At 40.5% G+C, this 27,596-nt stretch overlaps 2 protein-coding genes across 5 annotated transcripts in view; both read right to left on the bottom strand.

Annotated features, from left to right (window-relative positions):
- Positions 1 to 233: 233 nt before the first annotated feature.
- On the bottom strand, positions 234 to 2,199 carry hint1 (histidine triad nucleotide binding protein 1). The gene is made up of 3 exons (XM_063014085.1): positions 2,034 to 2,199; positions 1,291 to 1,395; positions 234 to 536 (listed from the first exon to the last, which is right to left on the bottom strand). Exons 1-3 carry the CDS (start codon positions 2,142 to 2,144, stop codon positions 369 to 371), a joined length of 384 nt encoding a protein of 127 aa, XP_062870155.1. The 5' UTR covers positions 2,145 to 2,199; the 3' UTR covers positions 234 to 368.
- A 3,997-nt stretch (positions 2,200 to 6,196) lies between these two features.
- Positions 6,197 to 27,596, bottom strand: part of chsy3 (chondroitin sulfate synthase 3) — a 34,365-nt gene continuing 12,965 nt past the window's right edge. For all 4 annotated transcript variants that reach the window (XM_063014060.1, XM_063014062.1, XM_063014061.1 and 1 more), the window contains one exon: positions 6,197 to 9,392. In XM_063014060.1, the coding sequence (XP_062870130.1) occupies positions 7,824 to 9,392 (1,569 nt within the window). In that variant the 3' untranslated portion in view covers positions 6,197 to 7,823. The remainder of the gene's footprint in view (positions 9,393 to 27,596) is intronic.

Below are 27,596 nucleotides of genomic sequence, written 5' to 3'. Positions count from 1 at the left end.
AGCTGTACGCTGTTAAAAGGTGCCACTTTTTATCTTGCCACTTTGCCATCAATGTCTGGTTTCTGAAGGCTTTATAATGGCCTGAACTTGTGCATCTCACTTATATACAAGGCCCACATTTGCACCTATTGTACAAGGGCGCCCTCAAGTGAGCCTGTATTTCTCCTATAGGGGGCTGAATGCCTCGTACTAACAGACAAGGTTTCCAGACTGAACAAGACATACAGATATGATCGTTGGTAAGTGCATTTATTGTTTTTCCCTATTGCATCCTCATGACATTAACATAATAATACAGAACTTTGTTAATCCAGATAAACACCACAGGACTGGTTACAGCTGACAGTAGACATTAGGACTGGTGCTAGTTAACCTGGAGGCCAGCCCAACTGACGGCCACCTAGAATGTGGAGATGGACGTGGTAGACGGACTGACCTCCATGTGGGCCCTCGTTTAGCACCATCCGGTAGCCTTGGGGTAATAATCCCACCTTCTCTGCACACTTCTTGCCCACAATCATCAAGTGTCCAAGAAGCTACAGAGAAGAATGTGACTGATTAGACAAAATAAAAATAAAACAAGCATAAAAAAAACAATAGTTTGTTCTAATTGCATTGTTCCACACTATGTAGTGCATAGGATGCGATTTGAAACACAGCAAGAAATCGCTTACATGATTGGAAACCCCAAAAATATCAAATAAATTAAAATAACTAGCTAAATAACATGCCAATAAAAATATAGCTAGATGTCACACTTATATCTTTGCACTATGCAGGACGACTAGTGTGGTGCAGAGGTTGGACCACATTTGCTTAAACCAGTATTTTCGCCCAGCTGTCCTGCAGCAAAATGCAAATTATCCTGAGCAACACATTAATGGTACGGTTGTGTGTTGTGTTCTGAGTGTAGCAGGTACAGCAGTGTTGTTGGGATTTTTAACTACTATTTAAACTTACTGGCCTCTTTATTAGGAACACACACCCTGTTATCAATCATTTTAGGTGGACATTTATAATGAAGACCAACTGCGAACCTGACCAGGATAAAGCAGCAGTAAAACAGAAAATGAATAAATAAATGAACAAATACATGTAATAATTGTAAATAAATAAGTCATAAATAAAGATATTTTCGTCCATGCAGAAAGGGTTTACATAGATCATCCATGTTCTTAACTAACAAGTGATTCATTGTTTTTTTATTTGCGTACTGTCCCAGTCACTGGCACAATTCAGTAAGACATAAAACTGATTCTGTGCAACAGCTATGCAGGGGTCCATACTTACTGCAGCATCACTGTCCTCAGCTTTTGAGATCTGAGAGATGGGTTTTCTAGGGACTACTAAAAAATGTGTAGGAGCCTGTGGAGCCACATCATGGAAGGCTATGCACTTTAAGACAAAGAATAGAAAAGTGGAATCAATATAAAAAATCATACACAAATGGTTTTAATACATTTGCAACAGCCTTACAACAACATGAAGCTTGTTATAACATTTTCAAATCAAAATGCAATCAGCTTTGGATAGAATTGGATAAAACTGGGTTTTATAATCATGAAGTGAAACTGTACGGAACACTGTGATATTACTGTAAATGTACATTTAATCGCTGTACATGTTTTCGCTAATTTTAGCAGCAATTTTAAACATTTCATTGTACCGATACCATATTCACCACTATATTTTAATTTAGCCATATCATACACAAGTCTAAAAAACTTTATTATTATTTTGCGTTAGCTACACCGCTAATCAGGTGCTATTAATAGGAATAAATGACTGGGCAGATATGCTGCAACTGCGAGATAACAGCTTTGATTCAGTACTATCAAAATAGCGCATTCAATTAATGGAAGCACTCATTAATGGATATGCATGAAATATATTATTTAAAGTTAAGTCATAAGATAAATTTAACACAGCTATTTATCTGCACACGGCGACTGTCATATTCAAGCTAAACGCAGTTAGCATTAGCAAGTTGACTACTTGCATCAAAACAATCTGCAATTGCCTCTAATTCGCACCTGATCGTCTTCGTATATGATATTAGCAGGAATCTCTTTGCGGATGATTTTTCCGAAGATTGTATCTCCTCCAGTTTTTGCAGTTTGCGCCTTGGCTATCTCGTCAGCCATAGCGCTGAGTTTGCAGCAGTGCAGCGCTGACTGTACAGCGCAGAGACGCGTGGTCGCAAAGAGTCGACTCTTCAATTCGGTTCTTAGGTGAACGTTGGAGCCGACTCACGATGAGCGCAAATACACACTCAAAATCGCTACTAAACAAAGAGTCATTTGAGAAATGAACGCGCTTTTATATGTAAGTTAAGCAAGTTGAACCGACTCACTGGAAAGAACTCAAGACTGATCAGTCATGTCACTGTGACTGTATTTGTCAGGAAAATAATTAATGACATATCACTAAATCGTAGTCTGAAGTATAACTAAGCAACTCCCTGTATTTTTCTACAAATTGCATGTCACAGAGCTCTAGCATTACAGCCCATTTGCCAACTCTGAATATTGACCTTTAACCTATGATCAAATACAGATAATGTGGTCTCAGTTAACAACTAATATTTAAGAAAAAACATGTGGCTGCTACTTCTAATAGTAGCTGGACAAGCAGTAGCCTAGTGGTTATACTGGACTAGTAATCATAAGTAGTGGTGTGCGATACTGCATACCAAGTAAATACAGGGCCAGTATCGCCGATGGCAATACCGATACTTTTTACTTATAAAAGCAGTTTGTTTACTTTAATGTAGGGGAGAGCAGTGTGTCATGATGTATGAGTAGGGCGTTTATTACTATAATGAACAAAGTCTGAGATTTTTGTTCAGAACCAATTATATAATAACAAAACATAATTTATCCCTTTCATTGCACTTTTCTAAAAAATATCCCCACACAGCTCCTCTCTCTCAGCCCCTATTCTCTCTCTCTCTCTCTCTCTCTCTCTCTCTCTCTCTCTGGTCTCTCAGCGCCTTTAATCACGTGACGGTACCACAACAAAACACAGCAGAGCAGGAGGAGAGAGGTGAGCATGTAAGATGTGAGAGGAGCGTCTCTACAAACATGGTTTCTACTTTCTTATAAAACAGGAGAAACGTGCTGAATGTAGCGGAGAAAAAGTAAAACTGAAGTATTGATACTATCGATATTTGAATCGATCCGCCCATCCCTAGTAATAAGGTTAGAACAGCCGTGTGAATGTCAATACCAGCCTAGCCAACTAGTTCACAGCTGAGATACTGACTAAAATATACTGAATAAAAGATACTGAATAACTCATACACCATAACTATTATTATTATTATGAAAGATAAAGACTTGTACACTGTGTGCAGTACACTAACTATACGAAACACATTACAGCTGTGAGTTAATATCCAAGGTAAACAACACGGGTACTTGTTAGTTTAGTCGCTAGTGTTAGCTGCTAAGCTAATTGCAGTGATTTCTGTTTCTATAAGCACTCTGTATTTATAACTCTATCATATTAATATTGTAATACAGACATTTTTGTCAGATTTCTTGTTTCTGGGTGATTTGCTTTCTCACAACGTTACCATCATGGTCATTTCCCTCGGGATAAGTAAAGTATCTATCACCACCAAGCGGCTAACTCGTAGTTGTGTTTGCTGGGTGAATAAAAATGTAGATTTTTAATAGTGACCGAATACATGTGTCCTTGTTAATTTAAAATAAAAATAAATGCTATTCTGTTTACAATTATAAGCACAAAGTCTAAAGAAAAGCACTCACATTCACCAAAACACAAACACGGTATGAGAGCCTCACTACGCATGCTCCGATTCACAAAACTGACCTACGTATGGGGGTGGTTTCGTGAATTTGCGTAAGATGCGCAAAGTACGTAAGGTGTGTTTGTACTTTACCTATGAATAATTTACACTATAAATTCCATAAAATTACTCCTATTTCTGTATGTTCAATAAAAAAAGTTCTGTCAGCAATGAAAGAAGAATGAAAAAATATTAATTAGATCCAAGAGAAAGTTTCAGCAGGAGATTGATAAATGCTTCTGAAAAAATCATGCACTAACATTAAATGTGGTTTTCATTATTTGTGTTTCTGATGATAATTAGGCTACATTTCATAATGCACAGAAGCCTTTAAGTACAAATGAACCATCGTCTCGACTAAAGAACCATTGTGTTTAAGTGTGTGTGCAAATCAGGACAGTAATCAAGAACACTAAATTTCAAATATATGAACTTTATTTGTACTTGTAAATAAACACATACAAAAACTAAATACTCTTTGTGCAAAATAAGCAGCTTGAACACAAACATTTACTGCAACATGGTCGCTGTTCCACCCGCTCACAACCAACTTAGCTTATCAATGCTGTTAACAGATGATCATTTATCCAAACAACCATCCCTGGTGTCCTAGATGAGTTTGCCCCGGTATGGTTTCCTCTCATTTCGCGTCTGCTTCTCCAGCTTTCTTCTTCTTCTTCTTTATGGAGGTTGGCAACCAACTTTTTGGTGCATTACCGCCACCATCTGGACTGGAGTCTGGAACCAGTAGTTTGTGTAACTTTAGTCTCCAGCTTTCACTGCTTCCAAAGAATAAATAAGTAATGTAAGTGTGTTTGCTGCTACTTGAGGTGACGTCACCTCGCTAAACACGTGACTGACAAAGACCAGAACTTGTAATGAACAACTGAATCACTAAACCGACTCATCATTCATTTTAATGCGTATTATTATATTACTTACATTGAAATGAAATAATTTATTGCAATTCCATATAAGAAAATAATCATTTGTACTCGTTATTTATGACAGTTTTGACAATAAACAGAAATGTGACCAAATGAAGCGTTTACAGAATGTTTGTGGTGTTTCTGCGCCATCATGTGGATCTTTGCTGAGGTAACTTGTCCAGTTGCTGACTTGGATTAGCTCATAAATAAGAGTAAATAAACATTAAACAATATGGCTGCACCACAATAGCGTCTGTACAGGAGCTCAAATACTAAAGAAAAGAAAATGTAATGTTGTGTTTTGAGCACTGAGGCATATTGAGTAATTCACCAGAGGAAAAAAACAGTTTTACTGTCAGACTGAACAGTGAAGATGAGCAGAAGAAACCGGGAGCTTTTATACGAGCTGAACGTGTTTTTACTTCTTAAAATACGATGTTTAAATCACATAATCTTCTTTTGATAGAAACAGTTGAGAGTGCAGTGCTAAAATACTCCTACATGAATGATAAACATGTGCATTTATTATCGACCGAAGTTCCACTTTTCTGGCTAATTGCAGTGATTTCTGTTTCTATAAGCACTCTGTATTTATAACTCTATCATATTAATATTGTAATACATACATTTTTGTAAGTAGCTGCTCTCAGTAGGGTTGTAGATAAATTCAGTTGATTAAAGCGCTCAGATTTCTTGTTTCTGGTGCTTTACTTTCTCAGAACGTTACAATCATGGTGTAACTCATACCACATAGTTGTGTCTGCTGGGTGAATACATTTGTAAATGTTTAATAGTGACTGAATACATGTGTCCTTGTTCATTTAAAATTAAAATAAATGCTATTCTGTTTACATGTATAAGCACAAAGTCAAAAGAAAAGAGCTCTCATTCACCAAAACAAACAAATGGAATAAGAGCCTCACTACGCATGCGCAGACTGAATAAGAGCCTCACTACGCATACTCCGTAGGGTGCGCAAAGTGCGTAAGGCGCTTTACGTACTTATAATTTACACTATTTACACATATAATTTACATTATTTTTATAAATTGCCCCATTTCTGTGTGTGCAAAGCAAAGTATTCAAAACTTACAATCTTCTAATGCCTACCAACGTACTGATGTTTGTTAGGATTTTAACATAACTTTCTCAACATCAGCACCTGATTTTGATGAGGCTATCTTTTACTACATGGGTACACATTTTCACAAACACACTTGCTATATATATATATATATATATATGTTATATATTATAATATAATATTATGAAAAGTTTTAACTAGAGGTGAGCATCAACCCCAGAACCAAGGAACCGCTCTGATTTGTGGCACCCACTTACCTGCACTGATGTGGCACTCAAACACTGTTGTTGTTTTTTTTAATTTTACATATTGTAATTTGTCTTATAACTATGACATACTGGCTGCTAGTGAATAGACACAGACACTCAGTTTCAAAAAAGGTTATTCATTTATTCATTGTCTATTTTACCACCGTTTTATCCTGGTCAGGGTCGCAGTTGGTCTAAATCATTGGGGTAAAAAGGCAGGAAACACCCTGGACAGGTCCATACAGTTTATGCATTATAATATTTATTATAAATAATCAAAATGAACAATGTCATCATAATTTAATTTGTTAATTGTAACATAGCTCCGCAAAATTCACTAAAAAAGAACATATATATATATATATATATATATAGAACATAACACACATTGGGAGGTAACCAGTACCTTAAATAATAATCCTACTGCAACTACAAAGTAAAATTTACAATATCTTTAAAATACTGCTGATAAATGAAAAATAAACATTATTTTAAATATAAAGATTTATCTTTAGTCCCCTTTTGGAGAATATAAAGCACATTTATGGTACTTTAAAGTTATAAATATAATAAGTATAATTCATTAAGCAATGATAGCAATGTTTGTATCCCTGGGAACAAAAACACCTCTCATACAGCTTTAACAACAAGCATCATACTTAACACATTCAGAAATGATGTTCATGATGGAAAATAAGCTCCTGAGTATACCAGTAGAGTTCATGATTGCTTCATTAAGTACAAAGTCAAATAACACATCACAAATGTTTTTGGTATAATGATGCACCTAAAACTACATGAAACCAGAACCAGGGCCTGTGGCTTATGTATAAACGAGCATTGTAACCAATCTGATTGTATAAAGGTTATGCTACGCTATTTGGTTTAAATAATATGAAGTATGAAGCCAATTAGCCAACACTTCTGAACTGGCTGACGGAGAAAGACATTTCTATCCAATTACCCAATTGCATTATTCTTCCTCTCTACTGATGTTCATCCCCACCCTGGTTGAAAAGAGCCGAGACTGACACACGCCCCCTCTGACACATGTGCAGTATCCGACGAGTTCATATGCAAATCGGCTTTGTGTACGGAGAGCCACACCCAAACAACACATTATACCTCGTCTCTGTGCAGGTGCCATCAATCAGCCAGCAGAGGTCGTAATTGCATCAGTTATGAGGAATCCTCGTCCAGCACCCACCCTGTATGAACAACAGCCAATCGTTGTTTATGTAGGCACCCAGCCTGCCAGATAGCAGAGCTGAGATTCGAAACAATGAGTTCGAACTGTCAGCTCTGGTTGCTAGCGTGTTTTACCGCTGCGCCACCTGAGCACCCAAGTGGCCATATAATTGATGTTTGTTTAAACTGCTTAATTCTGCAATCAGGTTCTACAGACTTCAACTGTATATTTGACCAAAATGTGAAGTATGAATGCAGGAAATACATTTTTTAATTTCTTGTAAATGTATGGTATTGTGATGCAAAAACAGCATTATGTATTAAGTATGAAATTTGTGTATCATTACACCCCTATAACTTTGTGACAAATGACATTTGGAAGACGCCGTGGACGAGTCAACTGCACAAATGTCAGCTAGTCCCCAAAGGAGCTAATGTACCTTTAATTAGGCAAAACCTGCTCACATTAGACTCGCGTCCACACAGCCAGCCTTTAGAGTTCAGGTCTGAGGAACTGAGGTAATCTCCAGTGACAGATGTGCTGACAGAAGGCTAAAACGTCAGGATGAGGTTCTGTTGTATCCTACACCTAAATGTTTCTCCAGCCATAATTCAGCTAACTGCATCGCAGATGCGTACGTACTCGCTTTAGACCCTAGGCACATTTTGTATTGCTTGGGCTCTAGATTTGTATCGCATTGAACAGGATGATGAACATGCACAATGCCGGTTTCCTGGGAGCGGAACACTTTCACACCAGAGTTTATGATCTTTGTAAACAGGTCTACATCTTCGAGTCCCCAGCCTTGTATTGACGTATCAAAGCCTCCGGTTCTCATCAAGTCACTTTTAAATATGCAGGAGATGCCGAAGCCGTAGTCTCGCCAGAAGCCGGTCTTTTTGGTAAAAACGAAGTTGCTGTCTTCGGGGTGGCTCCCAGCGTAGACGAGTTTGGGATTGTACTGGCTAAAGACAACTGGAAAATAGGCCTGACTCCCTTCTACGGTGTTGTCTCTGCATCGCTGAAGCGCGTCACCGTTGAAAATAAGGTCCACGTCGCAGAAAAATAAGAGCGAGTTATTATTAAGCCCGGAGGCACCCATTTCTAGAGCGAGACCTCGTGAAAACTCACCTGTCATTGGTATTACGGACAGATCGGCTTTGGGGTACTTATTATGATATTCTTTAATAAGCTCCAGGTGCTTCTCTCTCTCTTGGTTGGTGTCATTATCCACCAGTATAATGATGAGTTTTACATTCTGGTTTAAAATGAGGCAGACCTTTTCAAAATTATCCATAAATCGCACGAACGTTTCGTAACGGCCTGTCAGAGGCACGAGGATGTGAAGCTTCTTTTGAGCGTGCTCTCGCATCTCCTTGGTGGAGTCAGAAAACTGGAATGGAGAGAAAATCTTGAATGAATTCGAGAGAAGCGAAAAGGACTGAAAGTCACTGTTAATTGCCTCCACTAGCTCGCCTACATCCAGCTCCTCAGGCTCGGTGAAAAAAGGCCTGCTGAAGGACTGCTGCAGGTAGACGTGTCTCCGTACCGGCACTGTTACTTTCCGTCCCTTGTGCCTCTTATAGAGCAGCAAAAGATCCAGAATATACTGAGCCCCATGTAAAGGATTTACCCTCTTATAGCCATACTGGATCTTCTTGAAGTCGATAACCCGACCTCGAGCTTTGGAGTTTCCGTTAATCATCTCCATCACCTGGAGCACAATGTCCTCTAAGGCGAAGCGTAAGGCATTGCCGAGCCCTTGGCGGGGCACGTTATTCTCGCTTGTAGGGTACAAGTACCTCCCGGTCAGGAAATCCCACTCAATGACGTCTTCTCGTTCGTTCGGCTGGTAGCGTGTGAAGGAGGGTGGTGCCCCCAGCTGCTGATCCTCCCACTGCACCTCTGTGTTGCTCAGGTGGCTCATGGCCATGCTCTCACGGTGCAGCTGGAGGGAGCGGTAGCGCAGTTGTGAGATCTGACGGCTGAGCATGTAGTTGTGGAGCCGGTACTGGTAAGGCGGTTGCTTGTTAGGGTGGAGGGTGATAGCACTGTGAATCTTGCTGCTGTGGAGGTCCTCGATGAACCCTTTCTTGTGTTCATAGTTTTCGTAGAACAGCTCCTGCATCTGCACGGAAAGAGGTAGAGAAAGAAAAAGAGAAATAAGATGATCAGTTTACTCGGGTGAGCGATACAGCAAAAAGCAAGAGTATATAATGATTTTTGGAAATGTGCATGATCCAGAAAATATTTAGGTCTGCCAACAATTTGTCAAGATATTTTCTTAAACATCTATTTATTTATTTATTTACTTCCCTGGTAAAGAAGAAAATTATTAATTCGATTACTAAATGTTCCACCTGCATTCATATAATAGCAGAACTATGTTTACTCACATCCGTTATCTGTACTCATAAATTAGATTACATTTTTTTCCCTCAGTTTGCATTATGATATTCTTAATGATGTATTTAATTGTAGTAAAACCTCTCAAAATACATTTCCATTTATAAAATTTTTCAGAAATAAACCAGGACATTCATTCTGGCTGTTTCCCAGACCACTAATACTAATATTAAGAAGCTACAAATAGCAATAAGTCACACTATTGATCAATCTAGTTTATTAAACAATTTGATAAATGGCATAACCAGTAAAGCTAAGGTGGTACAGTGGTCTATTAAGCTAGCCCACGACTGCTTAGATCTAAGCTTAAATCAGTGGTTCTATCGGCTGGGCAGGTGTCTACACAGTTGTTTATGTCTGGGTTTGGTGGCCAAAGCCCTGTAATTAATTGTTTCTGTCATGACCCTGGGCACTTGAGAGGAACAGGCCGCCATTCCATCGCATGCCTCAGGAGACCCCATCCCAAGACATAACCAATAACAAGCCATCCGATAGCACCGCTAAGATCCTGGCAGCTGGGCATTTATACAGAAAAGATTGTGTGTTTCCTGGTTAAAGTAGACCTGCAGCAGCTCTGACCAGGATAACGCTGTTGATGGAAATTAAATGAATAAAAATCATCAGTCTGATGGGCCAGCATGATAGACTGTCGTGCCACCAGAGCGGAATAATAATAATAATTGTATTTAATAAAAAATACATATAATTAAATAAATAGATGGGGAAAACATATCTGAATTATCAAATAAACATATACAGTAAAAAGCAATAATCATGGTTAGAAATAATTGAAATTTTATTATATAGATCTCAATTGATGGACTGAAAATATACATATAGTAGATAAAGAACAATTCATAAAGATGTATTATGCAATTAATGGAAAGACACAGCTAGTCTAGTTCTGGGGACCAAATTTTTTTCTAATTAAAAAAATATATAGTATTGCTTAGTATGGCTAAAAGTAGTGAAGCTTAATAACGTAGTTAAGCTTAATTCAATTATTTACTTCTTTTTGTTAATGTCTCTGTTATTAATGGATAAAAAATCAACTTCTTGTTACTCTGACGTAAGATGTTGACGTCATTAAGATCTCACATAGTATTTTAATATCACTCTCCTTTTTTCATCAAATACAGTAAAACAGTAGATGATAACTATAAGATGATAACTTATTTCCAGCTCAGACATTCATAAGAATTGTTTTTAAATCCCAGCACATTGCAAGGTCGCTGGCAAAATCACGTGACTGCGAGATTTACTGCTCTGTCAAGTAGCGCCACATGAATCCTGTCTCCAGGGGTGTGTTCGAAAACCTAGAGCGCTCCCTAGCTTTTTAAACACACCCCAGGACTGTAGGGGGAGACAGAGCCTCTACATGCTGAACTTACTATGCTGCCAAAACAGCTCAGACGCGCTGAGATATGGACCACCCAAGACGGACCTACCAGAAAAAGCTGCTGTGTGCAGTGAGGGTTCGATTATTCAGCACTGGTTATAACAGCACCGGCTTTAACAGGTACAATGAAGTAAATAGTTTTGCTGGTAACACTGGTGCCACAGTTAGATTTACACTATTTGTTTCAGTGTGTGTGTTTGTTTGGACACCATTTGAATTGCATCGTTTTACATGTTCCACCTGTCTGGTTCTCTTTGTGTTTGCATAAGTTTCCAAAACATGTAGGATGTGCCCCTGCCCAAACCCAGTGTTTTCATATATATACAGTGTATCACAAAAGTGAGTACACCCCTCACATTTCTGCAAATATTTTATTATATATTTTCATGGGACAACACTATAGACATGAAACTTGGATATAACTTAGAGTAGTCAGTGTACAACTTGTATAGCAGTGTAGATTTACTGTGTTCTGAAAATAACTCAACACACAGCCATTAATGTCTAAATAGCTGGCAACATAAGTGAGTACACCCCACAGTGAACATGTCCAAATTGTGCCCAAAGTGTCAATATTTTGTGTGACCATCATTATTATCCAGCACTGCCTTAACCCTCCTAGGCATGGAATTCACCAGAGCTGCACAGGTTGCTACTGGAATCCTCTTCCACTCCTCCATGATGACATCACGGAGCTGGTGGATGTTAGACACCTTGAACTCCTCCACCTTCCACTTGAGGATGCGCCACAGGTGCTCAATTGGGTTTAGTCCATCACCTTTACCTTCAGCTTCCTCAGCAAGGCAGTTGTCATCTTGGAGGTTGTGTTTGGGGTCGTTATCCTGTTGGAAAACTCAGTTTCAGCCCAGTTTTCGAAGGGAGGGGATCATGCTCTGTTTCAGAATGTCACAGTACATGTTGGAATTCATGTTTCCCTCAATGAACTGCAGCACCCCAGTGCCGGCAACACTCATGCAGCCCAAGACCATGATGCTACCACCACCATGCTTGACTGTAGGCAAGATACAGTTGTCTTGGTACTTCTCACCAGGGCGCCGCCACACATGCTGGACACCATCTGAGCCAAACAAGTTTATCTTGGTCTCGTCAGACCACAGGGCATTCTAGTAATCCATGTTCCTGGACTGCTTGTCTTCAGCAAACTGTTTGCGGGCTTTCTTGTGCGTCAGCTTCCTTCTGGGATGACGACCATGCAGACCGAGTTGATGCAGTGTGCGGCGTATGGTCTGAGCACTGACAGGCTGACCTCCCACGTCTTCAACCTCTGCAGCAATGCTGGTAGCACTCATGTGTCTATTTTTTAAAGCCAACCTCTGGATATGACGCCGAACACGTGGACTCAACTTCTTTGGTCGGCCCTGGCGAAGCCTGTTCCGAGTGGAACCTGTCCTGGAAAACCGCTGTATGACCTTGGCCACCATGCTGTAGCTCAGTTTCAGGGTGTTAGCAATCTTCTTATAGCCCAGGCCATCTTTGTGGAGAGCAACAATTCTATTTCTCACATCCTCAGAGAGTTCTTTGCCATGAGGTGCCATGTTGAATATCCAGTGGCCAGTATGAGAGAATTGTACCCAAAACACCAAATTTAACAGCCCTGCTCCCCATTTACACCTGGGACCTTGACACATGACACCAGGGAGGGACAACGACACATTTGGGCACAATTTGGACATGTTCACTGTGGGGTGTACTCACTTATGTTGCCAGCTATTTAGACATTAATGGCTGTGTGTTGAGTTATTTTCAGAAGACAGTAAATCTACACTGCTATACAAGCTGTACACTGACTACTCTAAGTTATATCCAAGTTTCATGTCTATAGTGTTGTCTAATGAAAAGATATAATGAAATATTTGCAGAAATGTGAGGGGTGTACTCACTTTTGTGATACACTGTATATAATATATGGAGTTTATGATATCCAAATCAAAAATATCTGAAAGCGTAGCAAAGCATGTGAATTGAATTTGTGGTGGAAAGCCTCTCTGATGTGGTCCGAGAGGCAGCTCAGTAAATCAGCGTCTCCCTTTAAAGTACAAACACTCGCTTGTGTAAACAACACGCTACTTCAAACGTATGCTATTTCCAAAATATTCAAAATTCTGCAGATAAGGAGGTGTCTCCAGTCTTGAGCTGTGCTAGGGTCACATTTTAATAATTCAGAGTACATTCACCTCTGAATCCCAATCTGCTTGATGCTTAACCTGATTTAAACCTTTGCAAACAGTAAATCTGTACAAAAACATCAGTAACATCTGTCTTTAAAGCAGACATCAAACCTACAGTGATAATACACCCTATGTCAAGAACTATATGGACATCCATCCTACTTATTTATATATGTAATAATGTATATAACAAGCTACTGGGGCCTGTACTTCCTTTGAAATGAATAAAGTATCCATCCATTCATCCATCCTTCCATCCAGCTGTTCATCCATCCATCCATCGATCCTTCCATCCATGAATCCTTCCATCCATGAATCCATCCATCCATCCAACCATGATTTGTCACTCCCGGAAAACGTTTCCATTGCTCCAGAGTCCAGTGGTGGTGGTACACCACTCCATCTGATGCTTTCTGTGCTGATGTTAATGACAGAGGAGGTTTGGAACTCAAGTTACTGAGTTAGCAGAGCATTGGCGACTTTTATGCACTATGCACATCAACACTCGGTGACCCCACTCTGCAATGATACATGATCTGTCTACATAAATGCTACCACTTTTCAATAAAACCATTTACAGTTGATCATGGAATAACCAGAAGGAAATAAATTTCACAAACTGACTTATTTCCTATTACAGTACCACGCTGGAATGTCTGATGCTGCCAGCCGGCCGTACATCTACACAGACATGACTGGCTATATCTGAAGATAGGGATACTGCGATGGGTATTCTTGCCTTGTGCCCAGTGTTCCACTGTTTCCCAGTGGAACCGTTTTTGCAGCAACCAGATTAAAGCAGCTGATTAAAATAAAATAAAAATGATCCACTTTTCCCCTGAATTCATCACTACATCCATTAAAGTCACTCTAGATCCCAGTGTCCCACCAGCCCCCATTTGAAATGCCTAATGGTTTATTTTTATGATGCATTTCACAGCACATTAAACTCTGCAATAATTATGTGTTTTATTTTATGTATGCTATTACAGATTGTCAGTGAAAAAGTTCAGTGAGTTTGTTTGCAGATCACTTTTATGGCTCCATTCATTCATTCATTCATCTTTTACCACCGCTTTAGCCTGGTCAGGGTCATGGGGGTTCAGTTTTCCTAGAATCACTGGGCACGATGCAGTAACATACCACAGACAAGACCTTTCCAGACTATGAGTCTGTCTGAAAACCCACTGAGCTCTCTACATAGACAGCATTTAAGTCATCCTACAGGTGCTTCCAAGAAATAGGCTGTCCGAATTCTTAGATAACTTAAAATGCTCCTACTAAGGTGCCTTATTTCAAAGCAATAATCTGACTGAATGATGAGGAAGCATTTGATGCTTCCATAGCAGTGAAGGCAATCCCAGTATTCAGAGCGGCACAACTTTTCTTACAAAAGATGACAAATATGGCGGGAAAATGCGGAGCAACATACTGAGTTCTCTTTAATAAGATTTAGTGTGACATTTGATTGAAGCGATAAAGTTTTACCAACTCACATCATATTTTTTTAGTTCTCAAGGCTCCAAATAACTACTGCAGGGCTTTCATGTTTTAAGCTAAAATACAATTCATTCTAAACTGCATGCGAACAAACCGTCAATACTATTGTGTATAGTTTTTAAGCTAGCTGCTCAGTGGTACACAGAGCACAAAGCAGTTCTGAAAAGTGTAAACATTGCGTAAGCAGTAATACATGCTTAAAAACGCTTATCACGTGCAAGTGTGTAGTGAAGCGATTATGTTTCAGTCCTTTGGTACGAGGCGATCACGCAGTTACATTAACAGGGTCATAGAATTCATTTGCAGTCCTGCTGTTTCCTGACCCACAGGGTACACTGAAATCATTTTCTCTTTATGGAGGAATGTTCTACCGCTGGCAAGAAAAGTAAGTAAGTAGGAATACGTTTAAATCTGTGAGCATTAATGCCTGGAAAAAAATCTGATAAAAGTTAGTTGTTATAAATGTATACATTCATACAGACATCACAGGATTAATATTTAATCATCTTTGATTTCACTGATTCAACTGATAATTTAAATAAAATATTTAGCAGCCTGTTTTAAAACCTGGTAGAATGGGTAGAGCCATGGGTTACCAACTAGAAGGTTGTGGGTTCGAATTTCTGAGATAAATAAAGGAATTCTATCTGCCCTAGATTATCCTTATTAATAATCTGAAAGCATTTGTAGATAGAGAGGTGCCTGTGCAGAGTGCATAGGTGAAAAAGGGTTCCGCTAAGGGCTGCGTGTGGGTCGGAGGGGGCATGAGCAGCGGTATACCCACCTCGACTGCAACCAGGGATCCCCAGCAGCAGAAGACAAATTAAGTGCGCTAAATTGGAAGAAAATGCAGCCTGTTTTAATACTTAGTACAATGGGTAGAGCCATGGGTTACCAACTAGAAGGCTGTGGGTTCGAATTTCAAAGACAAATAAAGGCATTCCATCTGCCCTAGATCATCCTTACTAGAAATTTGAAAGCAAATGCAAATTAGCAAATTAATAAGATTCATATCAACATTTTTCATATCATTTCATTTTCATTCAGTGCTGTGTCCTGGTCAGGGTCATGGCAGGTCCGGTACTGGATGCAAGGAAGGGCTACCCTCAAGAGGGTGCTTATCCATCACTCCCCATCCTCTGATATAGCCAATCATATCTGTGTGGACGCGTGGCCGGCCGATCGATACCACTGCTGAGATTAGAACCTGGGGTGCCAATGTGGGTGGGCAAGTATAAAAGACTGCTGCACCACCTGAGTGCCATATCAACAGATCCTGAATCCCAAAGGCAGTGAGTAGAGCTTAATATTAAAATTATAAAACAATTTTCAATAGTATATGGTATATAAAAGAAAATTGCATTGAACAGTCCTGACAAAATCCTTTTCTTTGGAGAGTTTCTCGTGAAGAAAGAAACCACTGAATTAAATTACATTTCACAGAGGACAGAATGTTGAAAAGAGAAAGAAAAAAAAGTAAAAGTATGGGAGATTATGTGCTTATAGGTGGGTTATTCTGAATGGTCTCTGTTTAAATTTATTATGAATAGAGGACCAAAAAAGAGAGCTGATCGTGCAGGATGAATTGGATACGACTGGCTTGACTTGAATATTGCTGTGTATTGTTCAGGCTTAGCTTCTGTTCCTTAATCAGCTTTGGTTATTAGAGCATAACTCAACAGAGATGGTAATTCAGGAAGGCTGGCACGTAGGTGCTTCTGAAAGCATTTTCCGGCTCCAGCTCACCTGGGAACAGGGCCGACCGCTGGAAAGCGTAAGCGCTCCCTGAACGGCGTACATTATCCAAGCTTCTGGTGGAGTCGGAGAAACCGATTTCCATTCATGCACGATTCGAGAGGGCATCACAAGTGGCTGCGAGCACTTTTTTATATAATTTATATAATTTTTTGCTCTGTACAATCTGGCCCCACTGTGGTTTACAAAATGTAGCATAAAGCATCCACAAGTGGCCGATCACGTACAAGTTTATTTCGTGTTTCTGTGCTGTTAAAATTCTAAAGTAATTCTGCTGGCAAGAAAAGGAAGTAAGTAAGAGTAAGTTCGAATCTGTGAATTGTTATGGAAAAATCTAAAATTCATGCTTAATATAACCTGAATATTAGTATTATGTATTATTATAGTTGTTAAATCCTTAGTTATATTGTGCTTGAGATGTGGCTGAGAGTTTATAGTACAGAGATAAGCAATATCGTCTGTCATTAAGCTGTCGTAAAGCTGTTGTTCCAAAGTCCAACATCCAATATGATAATGGATAGAGCAGTATAAAGAGAGGACCATAGTATCTGTTCCTTGTTCTTCAGCTATTCCACTGCTGTAAGAACCCATAATATTTTCTCTGCAACCCAGTTTTTTGGCTCGTGGCACTTACGCGGGAAAAACCCTTGTCTAAAGAACAGGGCGTCCTTTTAGAAGTTGCTGGCTGTAGAAAAACACATAATTAGCCAGTAACTGAAAAGGTTTAATAGCAATAGGAGGCAAAAGGTCACAAGGTTGTCACAACCTTTCAGTCCTGTCAGTTTTTGGTGTGGAAAGAGGACATATCTAAGGATTAGTTCTAACACCCTGTCTTAATGCAGTAATTGATGGCTTGCTGACATCACCAGGAAAAAAAATCTGATGATACACCGCTGGCAAAACAGCTGTCTGAGAACAATGCATGAATGAGAGGGAGGGGGGTGGAAAGATGCTGATTTTCATTTCATTTTATTTTCAGGTCTGGATTGTCTGGAAGCACCAGGCGCAATGCAGTAACACAACCCAGGATGGCAATTTAATCCAGGGCTTCGGTCATAACACCACTTTCCCTCCACCCCAAATCCCTCAGACATAGCCAATCATGTCTGTATGTAGACACTCGACCAGCTGATAGCACCGCTGAGGATTCAAATTTGGATGCCAGCAGTAGTGAACTAGCAGAGAAAATACAGTCAACAGAAGCAATCCAAGAAACAGAGTATATATAGCGTCTGTGTAGAGAGATCACTAGGTTTTCGAACAGACCCAGTGAGAAGTGTTTACTGGAACCAGGTGAAGAAGGCAGTAACCATCAGTAATCAGGTGATTGTGAATGAGGAAGTGTGTCTGGATTGGTGAAGCGAGGGGAAACCAGGGACATGTGACAGTAGTCCACAACTGTCTCTACAGGTTCTGAAGAACCGACAGAGTAGCTGTAGTCCACAGGGGCAGTATCATCCGGATGTGTTACTGCATTCCGCCCAGGGAAACCGGACATGCCACAAGTCAGATGGGGATCAAGCACTGGTAAAATGTTAAAATTAAATAAAATGAGGTCCCCAGGTGGCGCCGCCAGTTTGAATCTCAGTTCTGCTATTGGAATCGACTGTGCACCCTCAGCAGCACAATTGGCCACTTGTTTTAGGTGAAAAAAGTAAAAAAGGGGTGGGGTCTTCGACGCTCTATAAGGACCCTGGTTAGTAGCCCGAGGTGCCTGTACAGAAGTGGAGGAAAATGGAGATCAGTGGGTGACTCTCCATGCGCAAGACTGGCCTTATGATCAAAACCATTAAAGTATGAGTAAATAAGAAGGGGTTCGGTGGGAGCGTGTGTCAGGCAAATATCCCCTCCTCGGATGCGATCGGGGCCCCCAGTAGTGGAAGACTAATTTAAGAAGACTGTAAATTAAGAGGAAATGGGGAGAAATGCATAAATAAAATAGCATAAAAATGAAGTGAAATGAAAATAATCAGGAACTTTGGTGTGCCTGAGGTTAATCTGATGGCCCAAAATGAAAGTAATTTCAACGTGTTCATTGATTCAATCTAATAATTAAAGCAGAAAAAATTCCATCCTAAAAATACCCGTGTCCGTATTACTGATTTTACCTCAGGCGCAGCGTGATTCGATTAATTCCGCTGATCATTAAGACCTCGGCTAAATGAAATCCAAATCGGCAGACAGGTAATGCCTCCAGCGGGGTGCTAAGCTTTAAGCTTAGAGTCTGAGATATAAATTCATGCACTATAGCATTCATATTCTGTGCCAGCCCAGAACAGAGTTCAAATATAAGGTTTGCAGATACATTTGGATGCTGTACCGAATTGCCTTTCTATTATTTAGACGTACGTGATAGCCACACTGATGTGATGAAAAATCTAATATTTCAGGAGCGCTATGCTAAATATTAAAAATGTCATCGGGCTGACATGCCCGTGTTTATATAAATGCCTGTGAAAATGTGACAAGCGTAAGCACATCCAAGTGCTATTGGAATCAAACCACAGGGTTGAGAAACCAAGAAACCAAGCAAACGTGCCAGCAGGCTACAGAAGGGTTCGATTTTCTCTTAAACTCAAGCTTTAACTACAAAGAAGCATTCATACTAGCTTACACAGGGAAAGGAGACGATTATCCAAGGTACCTGGATCACTTACATTTATTTCAAGGAGAGCTATTGCAGTAATCTTTGCCATTCTGCGAAAAAATTGGACCATCAATCCATAATCAGGGTGCTACAGTGCCTCTGCAACCCAAGAAATTACAGCCATTAGTAACTAACCAAAGTTATCAAGGAGGCTGGATTGTACCTGGCCAACCTGTCATATAGCTCATCAGAAGGGCTATTAGTGGCATGATACTGTAATCTGTGTCCCGTGCCAATCAATACGAACAATAAAACAGTCTCTGTTAATAGTCTCAATATAACCGAAGCAGGAATTTATCCCAGACATTCACTGCTGTTTATTAGACACCTATCTTGGATGTACATTCTTTGATGATTTTATAAGCTACACATAGCATATTGATGAAGTTTGCGGGTATACAATTACTGATTGTAACCCATCAGGTGCCTTTTTGCATTTTGTCATCCCACTGCAGCCCATTTTCAACTGAAAACTCGCACTCACCACATGTTGTTTGGGTGGTGAACCATTCTTATCACCGCAATGACACCAACGTGATGATAGTATGTCATGATAGTGTGTGTTGTACTTGCATGCAGCAGGTGCAAAAAAGTTGTTGGGATGTTTAAAATATATATAAAAATACTGAGATAAAAGGTGGTGGATTTGTGTTTTTCAGAGAGCTGTGCAGTTTATTAAAACAACAACATGAAAAATGTTCAGGTAGTCGCAAACAATATTATTATGTATCATTCAGTCACTCTATAGATCTTCATTACGCACTCTCCTCTCTCCTCCTGACGTGGGGTCAAATTAGGACTTCAAATAGATACAAATTGTCTCATCACTATGCCACCCTCACTGCTTGTGTTGCCCATCCATCTCCTTCTGTGTAATTCCCTTGCCTCTCTCTGGCACCGCATGCAAATCAGTCCTGTAGGTTTACAAGACAACGTTCTGCACTAACGACGCGACGCAAGCGGCGCTGTATTGTTAAACTGTCTGTTTTACTAAATAAAAATGTTCCCACACACTGGCCGAATGTATGTGGACACTCCTAATTCAAGTCTGGTGTTTCAGCCACATAAATTGTGAACATTTATTGTCTGTTTTAGCACTGCTTTATCCTGTTCAGGGTTGTGGTTGGTACAATTTACTGGGTGAATGATTTTCACGGGTGTGAATTAGATAGAGCCTTAATTATAATTGTAGTGGAATGGATGGATGGATTGATGGCTTGTAAAAGGGATTTTTTTCTGTATTTGTGTGTGGTGTTCAGTAGAGACTGTAGGCTTTGACCCTCTTAGAATGTTCAAATGATCCCTTTTACGGTCAAAAGGGCAAGAGGTAATAACATTTCCTCCGACTCAGGTGCAACACCAACATCAATCACAGGCAACTACGTCTGGACCTAGCAACACTCCAATACCAGAGACCATTAGTTTAGATTTCTCACCTGCACCCAAAAGAATTGCACAGTGTCAAAAAAGGGCAAATCTATTAAAGCACCGGCTCGCTACCATCACAGCTGCAGCAGCACCAGTCAGAGGAGACTGCAACGGTCATCCAACATCCAGAAATGAAGTTGGTTATAACACAGTTATAAGAGCTACTGGTTTAAATCTTTAAGATTCTTTATTTTTACCATATTGACCATTTAGCATCCATTTATTTTACAGGGAGCATGTGTAAGGCAAATATACCCTTCTCAAAAGCAATTGGGATCCCCATTAGCAGAAGACTAATTGGCTACTCTAAATCAGAAGAAAAAGGGAGAAAATCCATAAATAAAAATGAAAAAAAAAAAGAATCCCAAATACTGGGCCATTGAGGCTGGAAAACAATAATATGATCTGATCCATAATGCTATGGGTAGCCATATGGTGGAAATCCACTATTGTCCATTGATTGATTTGCATGGTTGTATAACACCCAACAAATTTAAGGCAATTTTACAGGACCCAGTACCAAGTTATTTAAACCAAGGTCATTGGTTTAAGCCCTACCACTGCCAAGTTGCCACTGTTGGACCCTTGAGCAAGACCCTCAACCCTTAACTGACCCCAGCTATAAACTGCTTTGGATAAAAGTGTCAGCTAAATGCTATAAAAGTAAATGTAAACATGCCCATATTTAAGAATGATATTCTTACACATGAATGGTTGAATAAATACCAGGATGTAGCCATGCACCCTCTGTAGCCTCCCCAAAGCTCTAATTCTTATGGTGGTATTACACCATTGTCTATTGGTTGCTTTGCAAGGCAATTTTACAGGACCCAGTACATCCTATGGGACTAGTGTTCAGAAGCTCATTGGTTTAAGCCCTACCACTGCCAGTTTTCCACTGTTCAACCCTTGAGCAAGACCCTCAACACCTAATTGCCCACAGCTATAAACTGCTTTGGATAAAAGCATCTGCTAAATGCCATACATGTAAATGTAAACATTCCCATATTTAAGAATGATATCCTTATACATGATTGTTTGAATAAATACCAGGATTTAGCCATGCACCCTCTGTAGCCTCCCCAAAGCTCTAATTCTTATTTAAACCAATCCTAACCAAAATCCAAGCTCCTAACCAAACCTCTTTACTTGTCTATTCTTTGAATGTATTGAATTATATTAGTCAAGGCACCAGCAATGTATCAGAAAATAAAACCAATTCCCCTGTTCCATGACAATGGCTTTTCTTCTGTGTACGCTTAGGTTCTCTGCTTCTTTATACTGATACTAAACAACAGACACTCAAACGCCCCTGGATAGACTGAGCTCTGATGGCAAACTGAATATCCTGCATGTTAAAGCTCTGCAGCAACTCTCAGATTTCAGCAGCAGTTTATTTCAACTGAACCGTTGAAAAAAAAAACCTCATTGTTGGCATCATTTCAGTTGTCGCCAAGAGCAAACACCCCGACACCCCCCCCACCCCCCACATACACACACCTCCTGAAAGATCCTGTCTGTGAAGTAATTTTGTATTCCTATCATGGCGTTACTGGAGTTTGCAGTTGTAATGATACTTCTTCTCGTAGGAAGTGATATCTTGCCGTTGTTCAGTGTAACTGTGATGCAATATAATAGAGGCTTATTTCAGATTATGAAGAGCTGGTTATTGCTTTTCAGTGGCCCAGTGGGGACCCGGCACAGCGGCCATTCGTTCTGTTTTTCCTTTCTCCATTCAGATTTTATCGCTCATACACGATCTCCTTAACAATAGCTCAAATTCATTTTTAGGAGCGCCTTCCGAACCCACGCTAATAATCCACCCACATTGTGATATAATAGACCTTTTACAAGAGCCACATTAGCTAGAAGCTATTCAAGAGTAAAAGCACTGCTGATGCTTTAGGTGTCATTTTTTTCCTGTCATTTTTACATAACTTGTACACTGGCTGTATAGAGGAAGAAAGACGTTCTGCTTCTTTTCTGCAGATGAAGTGAGTAATCACGAAGAGGACGCACTTGCCTTAATTGAGGCATTCAGTGTGCTACCGACACGGCACCTTGTACTGAACGATTCATTCAAACAAGCTCTTTAGCTCTGTCTACAAAAAACAAACTGCATCAAGACTAGACTTTTGTTAAATGGAGAAAAGCTCCTTTGTTTGGATTCAAATCTGCATGTGATTCAGAGCTTGTCAGTCATTTTAGCTAACAATTCATTTAAGCTAAGAATTACTAAGATGTGGAGGTTATCATTAGCTACATACGCAGACAAGCCAACTGATCACAAACCTGGTCTCCCTATTTCACAGCTCACTAGCCGGGCTGTATTTTTCCCTACAATGTCATGGTTCTAATTTAAAGTGGAAATAAATAGTTCAGGGTTTTATGAAACAGTAAGAATCAATTTCTCTCCGTCATGTCTATGCTTTGCTGCTGACTACATCATATAAACCATTGGTGGCACTGGAGGTCAGTGGCAAACAGGTTAAATCAGATTAAGCTTTTGAGCACAGCGACAAGCGGTAAAAAACGAGCGGCAAAGCAGCAAATCTGTGCGGTACATGATGCTCAAAAAAGTACAGCAGCAAAGTAAGTGGCCCAGCCTCACTCCATAGGAAACAATGGTACAACCAGCAAGTCCCAAGCCTTTAGAAATGACGTTATCTATCTTGAGTGTGATTTTTTACATCCACCCTCCTGAAGGACGTCTACAGAGGTAGTGACATCCTATTTGTTGGCAGAATTGTTGGCACAATAGCACCTTCTAGTGACCAGAACCTAACAAACCACTTTGGGTACAAATGAATGAACGATTCCTTTCAGCTGCTTCCGTTAGGTGTCGCCACAGTGGATCATTTGTCCGCATATTTAATTGGGCACAGTTTTTACACTGGATGCCCTTCGTGACACATTTGTCCAGGCTAGAGACCAAGTCAAAAACCCCTGCTGAGCAAGCCAAGGGTGACGGTGGCAAGGAAAAACTTGAGAGGAACCAGACTCAGCATGGACCTCCATCCTCCTTGTGTGGAAAGCACTAAGGGTGCATTTATATGTGTGCCGCAAATGGCTAGGTTTACACATGCACCTTCTGTATTTGTGAGCCCAGCCCAGGATTCGAACCCCAGTAATTAGGCAGTAGCCAGCAGGCAACAAGGTAGCTCACTAGGTTTTTAGACAGACCCAAGATGTATCCCCCACTACAGCATCATTTGTCTCATCTGTTCTACTGCTGACATTGTTTTCCAGTTTTTCCTTTCCTGTCACTAACAGTTGTGCTGAACAGCAGTTATGTCGCAAACATTTGTTTGACAGTGCCAGCGTTCCCTCATTTTCACATTCCTACTACAAATTTCCCAGTGCGTTCTCCAAGGGCAAAGGACACAGTGCATCTATCCATCACCCCAGCCTGTGCTGACAGCTCGAAGATGCTGTGTACATTCCACTGAAGTTGTGTTAAGGATCTGTGGCATAATGCTTTAGTCTGAATAGTGCTGTGTCAGTTGTGCTCTCTGTGGATTGCCCCCTCTCTCATTCTGGGCTTGAATCACAAACAGACTTTGTATCTGAGAGGCAGAAGTGCTGAAGTCATCACTACGCACCTTCCTCGTCCCTCTCTTGTCGCACTAAAGGACAAATATTCCACCAAACGTTTTGCAGATTAGTTCTGTTTAATCTCTGAAACGTGTGTCCTGGGTAAAACAGAATCCCTGAACAGGTAAGTTTGCATTTTACCATAGAAATAATCAAAGTGGGTCCAGCACTACATAGTGCATCATGTTTACTAGCGATCCTACGGCAATTCAGTTAGCAATCGATTAGTCAAAATGTTCAATGCATGCCATGCAGCCACTGGGCCCTTGAGTAAGGTCCCTAACACTCTCGGCTCTAAGGGTGCTCTACAATGCCTGACCCTGCGCTCTGACCCTGCAGTTTCAAGCGTGCTGGATATGCAGAAAATACATTTCATTGTACTGTACATGTGTGCACGTATATATAACAAATAAAGCCAATCCATCTGCTCTAAATGATCCTTATCAACTGTAATAAAAAAGAAAGAAGTGGAGCAGGACCGGTTCAGCACCGAGCAGACTGTAACAGCAGATACCATAATGGTACAATCACTCCAGCTGCAACTTCAGTCTATTTATATCATAATTACATCAGGAGGTATTACTGTTGGCACAGTAGCATGGTTACTAAAAGCTTTTAGAAATAATAATGGTGAGGGCCTTCTAAAAAAGGTTCATAATGACCATAATCCTTTCATACAGTCAGGTCTTAGATTGATATTAAATTTGAGATGATAATAAAAAGACGGTGCTTGGGTGGCACAGCGGTAAATTCCACTAGCCCGCTAATCTTCAACAGTGCTATCGTCCAGTCAGGCATCTCCATACAGATGATTAGCTATGTCCAGATGAAACTGGATGTCTAGACCCTGCGATGGACTGGCGTCCTGTTCGGAGTCTGTTACCGCATCACACCCAGTGATTCAGGGGAACTGGACCCACTGCAACTCAGGTAACGCAGTGGGATCTAGCGCTGAGACTCTGAACTCCCCTGTTCGAATTTCGGCTCTGCTACCGGTCGGCGGGGCGCCCACTAGCAGGATGCCTGCAGCAGACAAAATTGGCCTTCAGTCTGCTGGGTGGGAAAGACTGGACTAAGGGTGTGGTTATCAAACACTGTGTAGGGACCTTGGTTGCCCAGGGCGTCTGTACAGAAAGGGTAGGAGCGCAGACATCGGGGCGTGGCTTTTTGTATGTGAAGCCGACCTCACACGCAAATCCACCGAAGTATGGGTGAATAAGAAGGGCTCGGTGGACTGCGAACACGTCAGAGGGAGTGAGTGTCGGGCGAATATACACACCCTCCTTGGACACCATCGGGGTCCCCAGCAGCGGATTGGCTACTCTAAATTGGGAGAAAAGGGGGGGAAATTGCATACAAAACAATAATAATAATAACAATAATACCATTTTCCTATTGGTAGTAGTGACTTATAATTAATTGTTAATAAGAACAATTAATGTTTTACTTGCTGTAAAAAGCATCTGAACAAAGTGCAAGCAGGTGACCAGTACTTATTAGCCAGATTAGCATCCAGCCAGCTAGGTGAGCTGAGATTAGCGGATGTTAATGCAGACCATACAGGCACTCTGCTGTTGGAGAGTACACTAAGTCTTATTCATTAACATACCCCGCTCCAACTGCCTCGGCTCCATAAATCATACGCCTCTACCTATATGCTGAATACATAAACAGTCCCATTCAGACACGGACACAGCTGAGGTGTACTGGAACCCGTTTTACCAGGGCAAACTTTCTCACCAGGGCTGAATTGGAAATGACTAGACTGGAAGATACAGGGGGTAAAATCCTGATAAAAATACACTAACAGATCCTGATCATGCTGTACATGCACAGCAGCCCAAATTTATCTTAGAACTAAACGTCTTGCGCAAGGAAGAGTGGGTGAAAATTCCCAAACCAGCTCTCTGTAAGAAACAGAGGCAATACAGCTGCACGGGGAGGCCTAAGTGAGCCTGTATGGCATTTTCTCAGACATTGTGGGTGTCAGCATGTGGCAAAGGTCGCAAGTGCAATGGAAAATGGAAATAGACCTGACCAAATGGGGCGAAATGGGAAATAAATGGGCAGTGGCGGCTCAGTGGTTGAGGTAATGGACTTGTGATCAGAAGGTCCCTGGTTCAAGCCCTGTCACTAGTAATGTGCCTCTGTTGGACCCATGAGCAAGACCCTTAACCCTTAATTTTAAGTCGTCTTGAATAAATGGCATAAATGTACATTTTTAAAAATGTAATTAATTAAATAAAGATGGTACCTGGTCTTGGACCTGACTACAGGACCTAAGCTAGCTGGATATTTGCATTTGGCTGCCTAGAAGCTAAAATGAGGAGAGTTGCTATAGAAATAGATTAGGGTGACTATGCACGAGCATCCTCATGCAGGATAAAACCGTCTCTGGGGACCAGCTGAAATCCGCAGTGTGTTTTTGCCAGGGCCTGCGACAAAGAGGGACGGCTTGGGGTGAAACAGCACATTTTATAAAATCATTTATGGGAACATAAAACATTTGGTCGTCCTGTTTGACCCCACTTGAACAGTTAAAGTCATATAAAATATATGACCATAAGTACATGGACACTTGATTTATTGAAGCTATTGCTTGCAAGTGCATAAAATCAAGTATGCAGACGTTCAGTCGGTGTAAAACCTTCCTGACAGTTAGTTGGCCAGATTCCTGCAGTGAAAAAGCCCTGTTCAAGAGGAGCAAGTCAAAACTGTGCTATTTTAAAGAAATCACTTTTTTTCTCTAACAAAAACCTCACCAATGCTGTCAATGTGTCCTTAACAAGCAGGGAAAAACTTACTGACCGCGCTTTCACTGATGAATCATGATGCTCCTTGGTGCAGCTACAATTATGTAATTAGTCCAGGTTTCCCTGGCACTCTTTTGGGATTTTGAGAAATGAAAAATACATTTACATATACGTAGTAGCGGGCATCTACATACAGACATAATTGGCTATGACTGGTGCATGAAGTTGGGGGTGGGGGGGTTTAAATAAAATGAAATAACTTGCACTACCAACAATAGAATGTATTCACAAACTATGCTTTATTAGAGATGAGAATGAAGATTTAGTCTATTAGGTAACTTGTTACTACCTAACTATCCGTTTCCCCTTTTTCTTTGAATCCAGTCATGTCCAATTCCCAATTTTAACCCTGCTGCTGCTTGCACAACCCCCAATCTGGCCAAAGAGCAATGCAGCCAATCACATGGCCCTGCCCACAAGTCCCCAGTCGTCAACCGCTTGTTATCACCTGCCAGTGTTGGAATTCAACACAGAGTCCATAATATAAATAATCTCTTCTTTAAAACAACTGATAAGTTATCAGTTAACAGCTATCAGATTATCAGTTTGTCAGTTCATTTCAGTCTTTCTTCTCTTGATTTCCCCTCATCTGCCAATCTAG

Source organism: Trichomycterus rosablanca, chromosome 18 (assembly GCF_030014385.1).
Source record: "Trichomycterus rosablanca isolate fTriRos1 chromosome 18, fTriRos1.hap1, whole genome shotgun sequence".
NCBI lineage: Eukaryota > Metazoa > Chordata > Actinopteri > Siluriformes > Trichomycteridae > Trichomycterus > Trichomycterus rosablanca.
Note: the sequence above shows the minus strand (reverse complement) of the source record. Positions and strands in the feature narration are given on the sequence as shown.

What these genes read in the sequence shown, in the direction of transcription:
- hint1 (XM_063014085.1), bottom strand. Translation starts at nt 2,144, where the DNA reads ATGGCTGACGAGATAGCCAAGGCGCAAACTGCAAAAACTGGAGGAGAT. An exon ending in TCATATACGAAGACGATCAG is followed by an intron (nt 1,396 to 2,033) that starts GTGCGAATTAGA and finishes TTTGTCTTAAAG; the next exon opens with TGCATAGCCTTCCATGATGT. An exon ending in CTGAGGACAGTGATGCTGCA is followed by an intron (nt 537 to 1,290) that starts GTAAGTATGGAC and finishes TCTTCTCTGTAG; the next exon opens with CTTCTTGGACACTTGATGAT.